Source organism: Cydia splendana, chromosome 5 (assembly GCF_910591565.1).
Source record: "Cydia splendana chromosome 5, ilCydSple1.2, whole genome shotgun sequence".
Taxonomy (NCBI): Eukaryota; Metazoa; Arthropoda; class Insecta; order Lepidoptera; family Tortricidae; genus Cydia; species Cydia splendana.
Window position 1 is genome coordinate 22616321 of NC_085964.1, and position 16861 is coordinate 22633181.

The window sequence follows — 16861 nt, forward strand, 5'->3', positions numbered from 1 at the left end:
TAACATGAGTATATTTGTTTGTTACTTTATGTCAGCGGTCAGCAACCTTTTAGCAGCCATGGGCCACATAGTAGTTAAGGAAGTTGAAGCGGGCCGCACTTTTGTTAATATGTGTGACTTTTTCAGTAGTGATGTACCGACTATTGATTTGGCCGACTAGCCGACTAGCCGACTAATCGGCGCTCGAATGGCCGATTAGTCGGCTAGTCGGCCAGATCATTAGTTTCGGATAAGTTCAGGTGAAAAACAATAGTTTTGCTCCTTTGGTTGCGCTATTCATCATAATTTAGCTTGGCTAAAAGGTGTTCTCTACCACAAGAATCCTCGTTCAATTTCTGTCTTTAGTTCTTTTATTTTGCGATCCTGAGCAGACCGTCGGTACAGCTTCTAGGAGGTATTTCTAAGGCTCTATTTCCCGTACGTAGTCGCCAGTTAAGAACCTATCCCCTGTGGTCAGCGTCTTTACGAGCAACGTGCACTGACTAAGTCTCTAAATTTTGCAATAACATTAATACTATTAATAGTTCCTCATGGCTCAACCATTAAAAAAAAACTGAATAATAATAATAAAAAATTACTATCGAACTTGCTTATGAAATTACACGAAAACCAGTTGAGACCGACCTGTAGAGGAAAACACCAGCCCACCAACATACGATAACGATCAAACGGTCAAATATATGAACAAAAGTTTTCGTATGCACCCTGAATAGGTATTTTAGTAAAATAAACATAAAACACATGGTAAATATTGAATGTTGATTTCTTATTTTCTGTTTTTCTTTCACTAATAAAGTGCCGACTAATCGGCCATTTTTGCCGACTAGTCGCCGACTAATCGCCGACTACAAATGTGGCCGGATAGTCGGCTTTCCCGACTAGTCGGCGACTAGTCGGTACATCCCTATTTTTCAGACATTGTTGTTTGACAATATTACATACAAAATAGCCAGGGGGGCTCGCGGGGCGCAAGTGAGAGGTTCGCGGGCCGCATGCGGCCCGGGCCGCTTGTTGCCGACCGCTGCTTTATGTAAATAAAAATATAATATACTGAATCCTATTAATGCACAGGTTGGAATATTTTTACCAAGGTTTTACAATCTTTCTCTTGTATATATACCATTTGGGCCCAGAGCAATAACATAAGTGAGATGTATAAGGTAGCCTCGTGAACGTAAGCTGCCGCTCCGTTGGTGGGTTGAGGAACGGCAGCCACCAAAAAAAAGTTTCAGCAATTTATTCCCGTTTGATTTTTTTAAACCACGTCGCCGGCCCGCCTGATGTTAAGCAGTCACCCTAGCCTATGGACGCCTGTAACTCCAGAGGTGTTACATGCGCGTTGCCGAACCTAAATCACCGCAACCTCGTTGAGATTTGACATTTTCTGATGATATTTCATATCCTATAGATCGTGTCATTCACGAAGACGCGTGCCTTGACTCGTATTGTCATGTTATTAAAGGTTAGATTTGACAAATCTGCGCGTCATCGTGAATGACACGAACAGGGTGATTTCGGGGTCGTGGAGCAAGAGAGCCAGACATCATACAGAATCCAAAGATGAGCCTAATGATGTTGTTAATTATTGTTTATCACCAATAATGATGATTATTTTCCAGATGACAAGTAGGAAAAAACATTTTTGCATACAATTTGGTGACCCTACTCAATGTGACGTCTTGTCGCTTTCCATACAGCGTATGTCAAAAGTCATAGGGTGACCATAATTACTTAGTATAACATTAATTTTACTTGAAAAATAAGAATAATTCAAGTAATTATATTTTAATCAAATACTGGATCATTTACAGAGTCAGAAAAAGTGGTTCTGGATCACGACCCCGAAATCACTCTGTATATCTAATAGACAAAATCGTCAGCCGGCTGCATTCCGGTTGTAAGTTGTAAGGTACTAACAGTGACTTACCTGTTCAGGGAAGCTGGTCTGCTGCAGATCGGGGTCTCTCTCGGCGTACACCAGGATAGTTTTGAGCGCGCGCCGGAGCGACTCCTCGCTGAAGGTGGTGGACGTGCCCACGAGGGACGACAGCGACATCGTCACTTGCATCTTCACGCGGCTGAAGTTCTGTGGAGGCCATAGAAGGTAGGATCCTATAGAAGTGCTATACGCGTGCCTCCGTGAGGGACAAAACATACGCAGTGCGACACTATGATAGGTCGAATTTATTTGTTGCCCACCATAATACATACTAAATTTACGGTGGGGAATAAAAACAAAAGTGAGACTGTGACAAGGACAAACAATAATAGCACTTTCGCTGCTACTCCTACTGAATGATTGTAACGTTGCACGTTACTATAGGTAGGTAATTGAACTAAACATAATCTTAAACTCAACTAACACTTAAAATAATAAATAAATAAGAACTGTAATCATAGGCTTAAAATGTAGATTTAACCAAATCAATACATTAATTTATGAAATGAACGTAACGTTTCTGTGCGCGAGTGTACTTTCGGCCGAACAACGGTGTCAGCAGTTTTGCCCTACTTATACGACCGGCCATCACTCAGCGCCCCACTCTCCTTCCAATCGCTTTAGAGAACGGCTGTGCCGGCTGCGTTCACGAGCCTCGCGCCGTGACCCTGCACGCGCCGGACGGTCCTCGTTTTATTTAAAATTATAATTGTTTTATTGAGAAAAGTTTAAATCAGTAAAAGTAAAAAACATAAGCAATTATGCAATTGCATAAATCAAAACGTAATTAAGTTCCGTCTTGCACCCCGAGTAAAGGGTAAGTGTTGAAACGTTATTACATTTAAGAGTGTGCTTGCTTATAGTGCTAATATGCTTAAAATAGTGTTAATTGTATCTCATTCCATGCTTAGAGTCTTGCAATTTCTTTTATCCGCCGAGTTATCGCTTGTTAACCGCTACGGCGTAACTGTAAAGTCCCGTTACAAAATGGCTGCCCATACATTTGGGCCAACCTTCAATTCCGCTAAATTATCTTGTAATTTCGATTAACAGAGCTTATTACTCCAAACTATTAGTTAGATATTAGTATTTTTAAAGGTATTCCAATTTATATTCTTACCACTTTGTTTGGCACCTGCTTGTAACTCCGTTCTAATAATGAACACCCACCAGCTGCTTTCTGCTCCCTACCGCCTAGCTTAGCGACATCAATGGGGTTCAATCTGAGCGGCTATTTTTTTTTTTTTTTTTTTTAATTTATTTAGAAAACAAACAGCCTTTTACAAATAAGTCTTACAAAAATTATTAAAAATAGGCCTAAAGTTTCATATATTACTAGGTTGACTATTACAATAAAGGTAGTAGGTTACTTAATTATAAATTACCCGAAGGTATAGTTGTGAATACTACACGCAAATAAAATAAGAAAACAATGCAAGATATAACTAAAAATATTATTTAAACCTGTGTTGTGTACAATAAAGTGATTACTACTACTACTACTACTATAACTAAAAACAAATTTTTCAATTACTAGAAAACAAAATATGCCGAACTTTGTTCTTGAAAACCGACAAACTATGAATAAAAATGTCTATATCATTAAGCGATTCATTATACATATTACAAGTGCGCCTAAAGAAAGAATTTTTAGCATACTGTGTGCCACAGGAAGAAATAGAAAAGGTAGGTTTAGAACGTGAGTGGTACCGAGAAATTTTGAAGGAAATGTTTTCTAATAGTGGGTTGGAATCTATATGATTTCTAATAATTTTAAATAAGAATAAAATATCTAGATATGCTCTTCTTTTTTCCAAAGGAGGAAGACTATGTCTAGCTGCTGACGAAAGATAGTCACAGTTATAGCAGCCGGTTCTATAATCAAGGGACTTACAGAAAATTTTCTGAATCCTTTCAAGTCGAGACTTATGAATACCGAAATGTGGGCTCCAAACAACACTGCCAAACTCCAAAATACTACGGACGAAAGAGTAATACAAGACTTTTAACGTGAACGTACTTTTGAATGGTTTACTTAAACGCAAGATCATGCCTAACTTTTTATATGCTCTCGTCACAATATTATCTATATGTTCATTAAAGGAGAGTTTAGCGTCCAGAGTAATCCCTAAATCTCGAATCGACGACACACGTAAGACACTGCTACCAGCTAGTTTATAATCAAAAGTGATAGGATTATTTTTACGGGAAAACGTGATAGTATAGCATTTCTCAGCGTTTAGAATTAAATGATTTCGCTGACAATAGTCCTCAAATTGTGACAAATCGGATTGTAACGCAACACAATCATCATAATTTCTAATAGTCTTATATATTTTAGTATCGTCTGCGTAAAGAATGTGGGAAGAAGACTGAAAAATAGTATCAATATCATTCACATACAAAACAAATAGAAAAGGTCCCAGGTGCGAGCCCTGGGGAACTCCTGAGGGAATGGGTAGAAACTTTGACCTATAGCCCTTGAGTGCAACCGCCTGACTTCTATTACTAATGTAGGACTTTAACCACCTAAAAAGGTCACCGTGTATACCGATCCTGAAAAGCTTCTGAAGTAAAATAGAATGATCTATTTATTTATTTTATACAAGTGCCTAAGGATGGACGTAATAAATTCCAGGGTGCAAGTTCCGGACTCAAAACCTGAGCGGCGGCGCGGTATTTTTGCTCCCGGCCGGCCGCTGAGTACCCCAGGACGCAGAGGCCTCCGTCCACTCCAGCACCAGCGGGTCACGGCACCTTCTCACTGTTCCCCATCAACCCGGTCCAGGCGCGACCAGCTAGCGCGACAGGGGAGTACCGTCCCTGCCACGGAACCGGCCAATTTTGAATTATAACGGACCTTTACCACGACCCTCGCTCGGCAAAGTTTTTTCTATAAATTTTAAAAATAAATGATGTATTTGAAAGCGACTGGGTGTTTTCCTTGACCACCCAGCCCTAACCGCTTCATGATACACTATCCCGTTCTGTCAGTTCCCCCCACCACTCATGCCTGATCCAGTTAAATACTAAGATTCATGGTGGAGGCAGACAAAATAATATACTATATTCTGGCAAGCCAACTTTCTCAGTTAAAAAAGGCGCCAAATTTAAAAGTTGTATGAGATTGATCCTTCGCGCGTAATTTTTATTTTTATTTGTCGTCTTATTCTTCTGACAAATGTGGCTTGCCGGAGTATATGTTTTAACCACAAAGTTGATAGATTGGTGGACTACGTTGTCAAGACAAAACTGATATGAAAAACCGATATCTCACGTATCTGTTTCAGTTATAAGTGTCAGTTAAGACTGTTGTTAGAGTTAGACCAAGAAAAGTCTGCAGCGATTTCGATAGCCCACGCAGTGCAAGTGTTATTTATACGTCATAATTTCACAGAAGTTTGACATTTAAAATAACTATTGCACTGCGGGGCTATCAACATCGCTGCAAACTTTTCTTTGTCTAACTCTAGTACAATAGTAGTAATAATAATAGTAGTAGTAATAATAGTAGTAGTAGTAGTAGTATTCTTAAATGTCCATCGGTGGACCTTATGCCTCTTGTAATGGTTTAGGAACTGTGAGTGTGAGGCTGCGGGAAACGGGATGGTACTCACGTTGCCGAGCTGGTAGTGGTGGCGCATGAGCGCGTACAGCGCGGCGGCGGCGTGCGCGCGCGTGGCGGGGCACAGCGCGGCGCAGTGCCGCAGCAGCACGCGGCAGATGCCCGACTCCTCGCCGCAGCACGACCACCCCAGCTGGTAGGAAATAATATAACTGTAGGTTAACTTATACTAGCATATTAAATACTACTGTTGGACGTTCTAAATAGCGGTGGAAAGATGAAATATCGGAAGATCAGCGCTGGAAGCCACCAGCAACATGCCGAGATGGGGCCATTTCGTGGCACTTTAATCTTATTTTGTGTTTTCTTTTATATAATGTATTGTACCGATTGTGTGTGCTTACGAATAAATCAATTCTATTCTATTCTAAATAAGTAGACTGACTGCCCGGCTGGGCGGTGGGCGGCGTCTAAACTGGGGCTACCTCGAGCAGCCCGACTGGCAGGGTCGCCATGAAGTGTGCGGCGTTCAGGGGTATAATAACAACTCAAGTAAGGAGTAAAGAATGAATGCTTTATTGGAAAAATGCATACTAGAATTTTGTCGTATGTTATATCATATATTCATTATTGTTCACTGGTGCGTGAATGCATCTTAGGAATTCGGCAAATAATTATTATAAATTAAATGTCTATTTTGTGGGTAACAGCTGATCAGCTGTGATCAACTGTGTGGCCGTACTACAGATCAGCTGTGTGGCCCCACTACACCTTATCTAAATAAATAAACATAAATACGACTTAACCCAATATTTTCAAATTGCTATTAGTTCACCGTTCCTAATTTGAAGTACAGTATATCCTCACCTTAACGATGAGCGAGCGAACTGTAGCGAACATATGTTGTAACACGGCCGCGCTCTGGTTGCGCTGCATGGCCCGCAACACGACCTGCAACGCCGCGCTGCATACGGCCTGCCCGGATTCCAAGTTACTGCATGACTGCAATAGAAAACAATATTTTAAAACTTAACTTACAATAGGGAATATTACGCGAAACTTTGCGTAGGCGCCCCCTACGTGCTACCACAATCGGAGGGTCTACCACGAAACAAGAAAATCGAAATTTCGTTATCTAACTAACACTCTCACCCACTCACTCACTTATCAGTTATCACTCTTGCGTATTCGATCGATAAAGAGGTAGATAACGAAATTTCGATTTTCACGTTTCCCGGTAGGCCCTCTGTAAACAAAACGCTTTTATGCATCAATGTCATATTTTATTATCTATGAAAACTTATCAAAAAATTATTTGAGGCACAGCATGTATAAGTTACTCTATGGTTTACGATAGGCGCTAGTGCTGCACTCTGGCGGCAAAACAATACCCCTATTTATAGCTTGAAGCCACCTCCATCCATCCATCCACCTATTTAAACTTCCAAATTTTATTAGTCAAAATTTGGCAACGACACAACGACTTCCAAGCCAAACAACAACAAAGTTTCAATGGGGAGACACGAGGAGTTAAAAACGTTGGTGTACTTAGAAGTCCTTTGGTTCCACTTCTGTCCGAATGTCCAATAACGTTTCTAGCGCGGCGTCAAGCGTCCAAATAGTTACACTTGCATACGTTTAATATTGACACCACGTTAGACGCCCCGTTAGTTGCCGCGACTGGAGCGCCCACTCAGTTCGCGCACTGTTGCCGTCGCACCTGTGAAGTAGTATTCACCTCGTCGATAATGTTTCCGTCTCACCTGCACGATGGTCTCGAGCGCGTGCAGCAGGGTGAGGGAGACCTCGGCGGCGAGCGCGGCGGGCAGCGCGGGGTGCGGCGCGAGGGGCGAGGGGGACGCGTCGCTAGTGGTGTCTCACCTGCACGATGGTCTCTAGCGCGTGCAGCAGGGTGAGGGAGACCTCGGCGGCGAGCGCGGCGGGCAGCGCGGGGTGCGGCGCGAGGGGCGAGGGGGACGCGTCGCTAGTGGTGTCTCACCTGCACGATGGTCTCTAGCGCGTGCAGCAGGGTGAGGGAGACCTCGGCGGCGAGCGCGGCGGGCAGCGCGGGGTGCGGCGCGAGGGGCGAGGGGGACGCGTCGCTAGTGGTGTCTCACCTGCACGATGGTCTCTAGCGCGTGCAGCAGGGTGAGGGAGACCTCGGCGGCGAGCGCGGCGGGCAGCGCGGGGTGCGGCGCGAGGGGCGAGGGGGACGCGTCGCTAGTGGTGTCTCACCTGCACGATGGTCTCTAGCGCGTGCAGCAGGGTGAGGGAGACCTCGGCGGCGAGCGCGGCGGGCAGCGCGGGGTGCGGCGCGAGGGGCGAGGGGGGCGCGTCGCTAGTGGTGTCTCACCTGCACGATGGTCTCTAGCGCGTGCAGCAGGGTGAGGGAGACCTCGGCGGCGAGCGCGGCGGGCAGCGCGGGGTGCGGCGCGAGGGGCGAGGGGGACGCGTCGCTAGTGGTGTCTCACCTGCACGATGGTCTCTAGCGCGTGCAGCAGGGTGAGGGAGACCTCGGCGGCGAGCGCGGCGGGCAGCGCGGGGTGCGGCGCGAGGGGCGAGGGGGACGCGTCGCTAGTGGTGTCTCACCTGCACGATGGTCTCTAGCGCGTGCAGCAGGGTGAGGGAGACCTCGGCGGCGAGCGCGGCGGGCAGCGCGGGGTGCGGCGCGAGGGGCGAGGGGGGCGCGTCGCTAGTGGTGTCTCACCTGCACGATGGTCTCTAGCGCGTGCAGCAGGGTGAGGGAGACCTCGGCGGCGAGCGCGGCGGGCAGCGCGGGGTGCGGCGCGAGGGGCGAGGGGGACGCGTCGCTAGTGGTGTCTCACCTGCACGATGGTCTCTAGCGCGTGCAGCAGGGTGAGGGAGACCTCGGCGGCGAGCGCGGCGGGCAGCGCGGGGTGCGGCGCGAGGGGCGAGGGGGACGCGTCGCTAGTGGTGTCTCACCTGCACGATGGTCTCTAGCGCGTGCAGCAGGGTGAGGGAGACCTCGGCGGCGAGCGCGGCGGGCAGCGCGGGGTGCGGCGCGAGGGGCGAGGGGGACGCGTCGCTAGTGGTGTCTCACCTGCACGATGGTCTCTAGCGCGTGCAGCAGGGTGAGGGAGACCTCGGCGGCGAGCGCGGCGGGCAGCGCGGGGTGCGGCGCGAGGGGCGAGGGGGGCGCGTCGCTAGTGGTGTCTCACCTGCACGATGGTCTCTAGCGCGTGCAGCAGGGTGAGGGAGACCTCGGCGGCGAGCGCGGCGGGCAGCGCGGGGTGCGGCGCGAGGGGCGAGGGGGGCGCGTCGCGCGCGCCGCGCCAGTCCTTGCGCCAACGCTCGCGCCGCCCCGGCACCGCCGACGAACCGCCTGCCAACCGACCACAACCTTATAACGTTTGTCTAACCAAACACAATTTCAAATCCATACTAATATTATAAAGGATTTATGTTTAGATAAAAAGTTTGTTGTTAACCTAGGGAAGAACGGTGCCTCCCAACACAGGCAATTCTTTGCTTACCGGGCGGCTCCATCCCCTAAACCATGGCCACGTGTATTTAAAAGAAATAAAGAATTTTGTATTTTGTATTGTATTTTGTATACAATATTCTTACCAATTGCATATTTTTAAACAGTTCTTATATTTTTAATAATTTGTATTCTGTATATTGTATGTGTGAGTTTTTACGAATATATTCTGTCAATAAGAAATGTATATTTTTTAATCTCATTATTTTTTAAGTTACGTAAGCCAGACATCTTAGTATTATTATAATAAACCATGTAAAAATTAATAAATACAGTGTAAACTCTATATAACGACATGAACGACACTGAAGGGACTGCGGATTTTTCGACGTTAAGTATAGAGAGTGGTTGTTAAATGGAGTGAAATAAAAATGTCATCTTACTATTCTAAATATTCTAATGTATCTGTTTATAATATACTTAGGACACATTTTGTACAAGAAGAAGATTCATTTCATACAAATAACAACGCCTATTAATTTATAACGTGTGCAAGTTGATCATACAAAAACGAAAGACAAATTTTCTTAGAATCTCCGGTACGTCAGTCGAAGTAAACACGTGCTAGATAATAAAACAACAAAACAGCAAACAAAAAAACGTACACAGCTACAGTTTTTATCAATTTCGGCAACTTAGAAAGTATTTCTTATTGATGTATTATGCCGTATTGTTGTCGTTAAATAGAGTGAGCGTGACGCTATATAGAGTGTATTACTGTATAGAAAACAAGGTAAACCAACCAAAGTCAAGCAATTTCGACATTTTAAGGAGTTTGTCGTTAAATCGAGTGACGTTATAAAGAGTTTACACTGTAATAATGTGTATCTGCCAATAAGTAATGTATTTACAACTTTTAATATAATTCAGTATGGATTTATGAAAAGTAAGACTTTTCATAAATCCATACTGAATCTTTTCATATCTTATTATCATATAAAATGAACTTTAAGACTGTACTAATAAATATTATTTACAATTTTAGCAACAAAACAACAAAACGATTTTAAATTAAAGTAACTTGGAAAGACTGTATTTTACGAATTGGCCGACTAAGTGGCAAACTGGAGTCATACCTACTTACCTAAACACAATATCTTAAAAGTCATATTTATTTCGTGTTCATTTGCTTCGATACATGGCATTAAGTCCGCCTTTTGTACGATAAGTTTTCTTTTGTGCAATAAAGTTTAAATAAATAAATAAATAAATAAATACATTTGCTTCTTTAATTTTAGCCGCTGCATTTGTTACAATTTCATATATGTGTAGACAGGTTCTCCTTATTACACCGACATAAAGCGTATAATTAGCTATGGCAGTTCTGATAATGGTTTGGGACGCTACTTGTTTTCGGCGATATCAGACAAAAGGGTATTGGAAAACAACACGTTCTAATGAATGGAACACCACCGGCCGGCATTTATTACCTGAGCACTAGTGTGAAAGTGACTCCAGTCAACATGAATGATTACCAATTTTGAGATCTATCTTAATGTATTTAGCAATATAATTGTAAGGTAACCAAGGTAGCATGGGTTTTTAAGGTTCTCCCGTGAAATCCTGCGTTTCAAATGCCGCTGTACTTTTTTTGCTTCGTTGGTAGATTAGTAACTAATCTAACGGTTAGGTAATTGATAAAAATAACAAATAACCACAAAGTAGTAGTAGGTAGTATTTGTCTGCACACCTATTCTTCGCGAAACTATATAACTTACACCATTATATATAAAATGTGTTTCTTTGATTGAAATGTAATATGTAATGAAATTAACTTAAAAGCAATAATAGTAAAAAAAAATTGGCTAAGTCCGAGTCGGACTCGCACACGAAGGGTTCCGTACCATTATCTATAAAAACGGTCACCCATCCAAGTACTGACCCCGCCCGACGTTGCTTAACTTCGGTCAAAAATCACGTTTGTTGTATGGGAGCCCCACTTAAGTCTTTATTTTATTCTGTTTTTAGTATTTGTTGTTATAGGGGCAACGGAAATACATCATCTGTGAAAATTTCAGCTGTCTAGCTATCACAGATCACGAGATACAGCCTGGTGACAGACGGACGGACGGAAGGACGGGCGGACGGACGGACGGACGGACGGACGGACGGACGGACGGACGGACGGACAGCGGAGTCTTAGTAATAGGGTCCCGTTTTACCCTTTGGGTACGGAACCCTAATTAAGGTTCTAAACTAGGGACGAGTTAGTTCAAAATTAAAAATAGTAGACTATATAGAATAGGAACACCTACTTCCACTCATATACAGAGTCATTTTTGGACCGTTAGCCATATTGTGCGAGGTGATTAGGTAGGTCATACTGAACGACTTTTTCTATGGGACCAACCTCGAAATCCCAAAAAAAATTTGGCCTTCCCATAGAAAACGTCGACATCGACATCCACTCGACCAAAATGTATGAACGGCCAAAAAAAATTTTGTAATTTCGGAGTTGGTCCCATACAAAAAGTTGTTCAGTATGGCCTACCTAATCACCTCGCACAATATGGCATACGGTCCAAAAATGACCCTGTATTGTATAGTTGGTTAAATATGTTATATTAACACATGTGTTAAAACTGTTATAAATAATTAAAAAAAAAATTCGTACGCTAAACGAGTTCATCTGAAGTCAACATTCAATACTAGACCTTGCATACCCAGAGCTAGAGCATTGATTGGCTCAAACTGTTTCGGTTCCGTTCGGGCCGGTCTTAAGTATCCGTGTAAACGGAGATACGTATCTGAGAAACGTTTCTTGGGAACGGTTCTTGGATACGTATCCGGATCCCGGCGGTTCCGTGTAAACCGTGTTCTTAGCACCGCCGGTCTTAAGAACACGGGTATTCGTTTCGGCGTGTAACACGGATACCGGGAGCCCTACTCTTCACGCTTAAGCCGCTGAACCGATTTAGTTGAAATTTGGTATAGAGATAGTTTGAGTCCCGGGGAAGGACATAGGATAGTTTTTATGTCGGAAGTCATCCCTGAAGAGAGTGGAAAGAAAGAATGGGGAGGTGGAATTGAAATAGTTAATGAATTGCCTAATAATTGAAATAAGCAATGCGAGAATTGAATGATTGCTATTTATTTTATTTATTTTAATATTTATTGCACAATACAAGAAGGAACAAATGGCGGACTTAATGCCTTAAGGCATTCTCTACCAGTCTCTGCTATTAGTATTATCCAAGCGCTATACCTACTTTAGCTGCTGTCACTAATTCCACACAGACGAAGTCGCGGGCAAAAGCTAGTAGAGGAATATTGTCAAAGTCAATTATGTAGTCAGTACATTTACTGCCATCTTTCGACACTAATTATTAAAACTTTTAGAACGCCATTTGATTTTGATACTTACCTATTATTTTGCTGATGTGTTAAATTAGTTAAATGTAAAAAAAATATTGCCATCTACTCGAGACTCTCGAGAGTAGGTCAAAAGTATTGCGCCATCGCTCGAAAAGATTTGTGGTAAATGTACTGACTACATAATTTACTTTCACAATATTCCTCTAGTCTAAATTCCCTTTGGTCTAACTATATATTTAAAAAAAACTAATATCCCGGTCTTGAGGTAGTCTAAACCAGATTTCTTTTTTCACATTTACACGTGCTAAATATTCCACCACTTATGATATGTTTTTAATTATTTGTACACAAACTAACCTTTCCGCCGCATGATAAAGTCGGAGCGCGCAGAGCCCTGCCCCAGGATGACATCTTCCAGTTTAGCCTTGATGTCGGTCGTCTTGCGCACGTTCTGCTGCTGGCATTTGAGGAGCTCCTTGCGACCCTGTTGAGGATATTGTATTGAAATAAGTAAAAACCGGACAAGTGCGAGTCGGACTCGCCCACCGAGGGCTCCGTACTTTTTAGTATTTGTTGTTATAGCGGCAATAGAAATACACCATATATGAAAATTTCACGAATAAAATCACGGTTCATGAGATACAGCCTGGTGACAGACAAACGGACAGTTAGTAATAGGGCCCCGTTTTTACCCTTTGGGTACGGAACCCTTAAAAGCCAGCCACCGTCGTCTGCTGCTGCCGAGAACATCCAGAGAAGATAATCACAGTTTACTAATAAGGTTTATATTTACAAAGCAGATGGCATGCGCTGGTGGCGAAGCCCCGCGTTGCGGGGTTTTTGCGTTTATTTAGAAAAACAAGAGGTAACATAACGAACCTAGCTCGGTACAGCTCCGTTAAGATTATAATCTAATGGCAGGTTGTGGCAGCAGTGTTGTTACACGGGTGTACCTTAGTGAGTTAGTTAGTTTTGCTGGTAATTTTCCTATTTTGCGTCAAACGAGGTAGCCCTACTCTAACCACCCCAGCTCCTCCATGAAACCTAGCAAGGTCTTCAGGTTGCTAACTGCCTCCTTCAGTGTGCACGGATTCCCCAGGTATTTGCTACTATATACTTCTAGGTAGTAGACTGTAAACAGGTTGTTTACAGTCTAGGAGAACATGTTTTGGTGTACCTTGTACTCGTGCGCGATGAAGCAGAGATGCAGCAGGTGCAGCAGGGCGGGCAGGCGCTGGGGCGGCAGCTCGGCGCAGCACTGCGCCAGCGCGGCGCGCGAGCAGCTCTTCAGCAGCCACACGAGGCACATCAGCAGGTTGCGGTGGGTCTCGCTGTTGAACGGCGGTCGACCGGTCTGCAGAAAAAATATGTTTATACAAGAGGAAAGAGGAAAAACAATACCTATACTCTGTATCTTTGGGTATTTAAATAAAAGTAAACAAAATCTACCCTCAAATGGCTCCTTAAGCCAGTTAAGGGTAGATGAAAACATTACAATTTACATGATCAAATAATGTAGGTTAAAGTCAGGTCGTTCAGTGACTGATACAGACGGTTTTGTATTTGGTCGGTTAACCAATAAATTTTTAATTACCCGAAAATGTACAAATTGTTTGTTTACTTTTATTTCTCTAGGTATTTACCTAAAGATAAAGACTATATATAATTCTAGGTAATTTATACATTCTGAGCGAATAGAGGGACGTGTTACATACATTTTATAAGTTACGTTTCATATTTAAATGTCTAATTTTGAAGTATTATATTTAGTGTTTAAAACTCACCTGCTTGTTATCTGGATCGTTAGCTGACGGGTTATATAAACTGTTGAATTGACCCATCTCTCCGTCGAATTGCATGACATCTGTAAAAAAGAGGTATTAAGTTAAGCACCCATTTAATATTTTTCTTTGAACCCATTCCTTTCTTGATATTTCTCATAACAGTTTTTAGTATATTTCAACCCTTTTTTAATTTATTTAACCTACAAGCCTAACCTATACCGACGTTAAATATCATATCCTAGCTAATAAGATCATAGTTACATAATTAGGGAGCATGCGTCATCAATAGAGATAGTAGAGAGCGTTTTCAGCATTAAAATACTAGCCTCCTAGGCATTATAACAAGAAATCACTAATGAAACTCACCTCTAGCCCCGGCAGAGCGGCTCAGCATAGGCGCGGCGTCGAGCACGATGCCGAGCAGAGGCATGTACAGCTGCGCCACGCGAGCGCGGACCTCCGGCGCGGCGAGGCGCGGGTCGGCATCATGCGCCGTCAGCAGGGACAGCAGGGCGTTTACAGCGGCGCATTGAAGTACTGGACTCCTGGTGGAAATTAAAGGAACAGTTTTAGTTTGTGAAGACCATAAATAAAAGCGATTCACAATTTCATTGTTTTTTTTTTAATAATGCAAATTTAAGTGTCGATCTATAAAATTAGGGATAAAAAATAATACTTATTTAGAGAAAAACCAGTGACTATTGGCGGTGATCACGACTCTATGCACCTGTGGTCGCAAGCGCGGAGACGCACCGCCAGGTGAGGTGGGCCGAAACTTCTGTTACAGTATACAACGGCGCGTGGTCGCTCGCATTTAACGTCGACCCGCATTTGGGGTCGAACTGGAAGTGGGTGTGGCCTAAAAGCTTCACAACAACTCTGGTAGTTAATCTATACGTCGGCGGCCGATCATGGAATTCCTAGGCATATAGTGAATCCTGAAAATCATTTGTCTTGTTCCCTGAGTCGACGAAGTCCCGCTACGCGGGGCTTCTGTTTCTGGACAGTTTGCCCTTCGGGCACCTGAAACAACCTTACGAACCTATCCTACCTATTGGTTTGAAGTTAAAACATTACACAGGAACTTTACGATCGGCCGTCGATATATATACTGACTGCAACTCCAGCGCTCCGGTGAGGTCGTGCAGCAGCAGCCCGGCGAGGTAGTGCCTGGAGCGGTGCTCGTGAGTGAGCGCGTGCGGCGGCGGCGCGGACGAGTGCGAGGCGTGCGAGTGCACGGACGGCGCGGGCGACGCCGCGCCCGAGCTCGACCCCCAGGGCAGGTTCAGCGCCACGTAGTGCTCGTGCGAGCAGATTATGCGGAGGAACGCCAGCTGGGAACAACAAAGTTTTGATAGCTCCCCATCTTGGCCGTACATTACTCCTGCAATTACAAAAAGCGCCAAAAGGCAGCTACGCGAACTAAAATGACAAACAAGAAAGGCCCATTGATAAGAACAAAATCAGTCCTTTATCGATCTTAAATAAAAATAATAAACATCAGTCTTTTAAGATTTGACTCCTTACATACAGTCAAAGGAGGGCGATCGCGGCTGCTCGAGTATCTTAGCTGTATACTTTTGGTTTGTTTACCTATATGATTCTACTACTTTAAAGTATTATTTTTGTTGACTCGTAGAAAAAGTATTGTATACAATAGTGATATAATCAAACTTTTCAATCTCGTACCTCACTTAGGCAACGAAGCTTCCTAAGTAAACACGGTACTCGACTGAAAAGCTCTCCATTATATCACGATTGTATAAAATACTATAATATTTGTAACAGTAATACATAGATAGACATCGTAATGTGCCAACATACGAATAATCTTAGTGTAAATCAGCATAAGTAAAAACAGAAACTACGTATACAGGCAGCTTGTATCGTGTAAGCAGGTTTGGTGGCTGAGCATATACTGTTTAAGCGTAGACTTAAAACTATGAATACTTTGCAGATTCCTCGCTGGCGGTTATTCCAACATTTGGAAGCAGCATAACGTAATTTGACATAGTGTTCAATAAACAACTAGAAAACATTAAGATCGGCCAGCAAGATGCTGCTAAAACGCGCACGGGACCTCAAAAGGGATAATAAACTCGCGTATTTATGGATTAGAGACTGCAAGATCCTAGCTAGAAAAACCGAGACGTCTAAAGTAATGGTTATAAACAATAATTTCGATTTTAATAAAATAAAATGACTGTTCTACGTTTTAATCCTAAAATCTGTTAATATAAAAACTAGTTTAACGCCTTATAACTCTTTCCTTGTTCGTGACACGAATATGTGTTTTATATCTATTGAAATTTTCCTTATAAGCACCGAACATATGCGTTTTAAATGTACCACCTGCACTGCCTATCAAAAAAAAGTTATTGTTTTGTTTTTGTCGCCCGATTCACAAATAAAAGGTTACCCATACTTTTTGTTTAATTCACTACGTCTAACTAATATTACTCTCTGGTATTTAATGACAAAAAGAACGTATGTAAGTAATAATAGTCGTGTATTTTGTAACTTTCATCACGAGTACTGCTAATATGATTGGTTACTACCAAAACGTACGCGGACTACGTACAAAAACGCAAAGTTTTTATTCACATGTGTCAATGTCTGACTATGGTTTTATTTGTGTGGCTGAAAGCTGGTTAAATTCTAACTTTTATGACGGGGAACTGTTTGATAATAGGTACATCGTGTATCGCTGCGACAGATCTGTAGACTCGAGCGGCATGGCGCGTGGTGGAGGGGTA

The 16861-nt window shown here is 43.3% G+C and overlaps 1 protein-coding gene across 1 annotated transcript in view; it reads right to left on the reverse strand.

The window, feature by feature from the left end:
• LOC134791013 (dedicator of cytokinesis protein 7) overlaps positions 1–16861 on the reverse strand; it is an 86713-nt gene that overhangs the window by 33032 nt on the left and 36820 nt on the right. The window contains exons 22-30 of the mRNA XM_063762064.1: positions 15222–15439; positions 14472–14650; positions 14106–14185; positions 13499–13675; positions 12679–12805; positions 8684–8847; positions 6372–6506; positions 5557–5697; positions 1928–2086 (exon numbers count right to left, since the gene is read on the reverse strand). Coding sequence (XP_063618134.1) covers positions 1928–2086; positions 5557–5697; positions 6372–6506; positions 8684–8847; positions 12679–12805; positions 13499–13675; positions 14106–14185; positions 14472–14650; positions 15222–15439 — 1380 coding nt within the window. The remainder of the gene's footprint in view (positions 1–1927; positions 2087–5556; positions 5698–6371; positions 6507–8683; positions 8848–12678; positions 12806–13498; positions 13676–14105; positions 14186–14471; positions 14651–15221; positions 15440–16861) is intronic.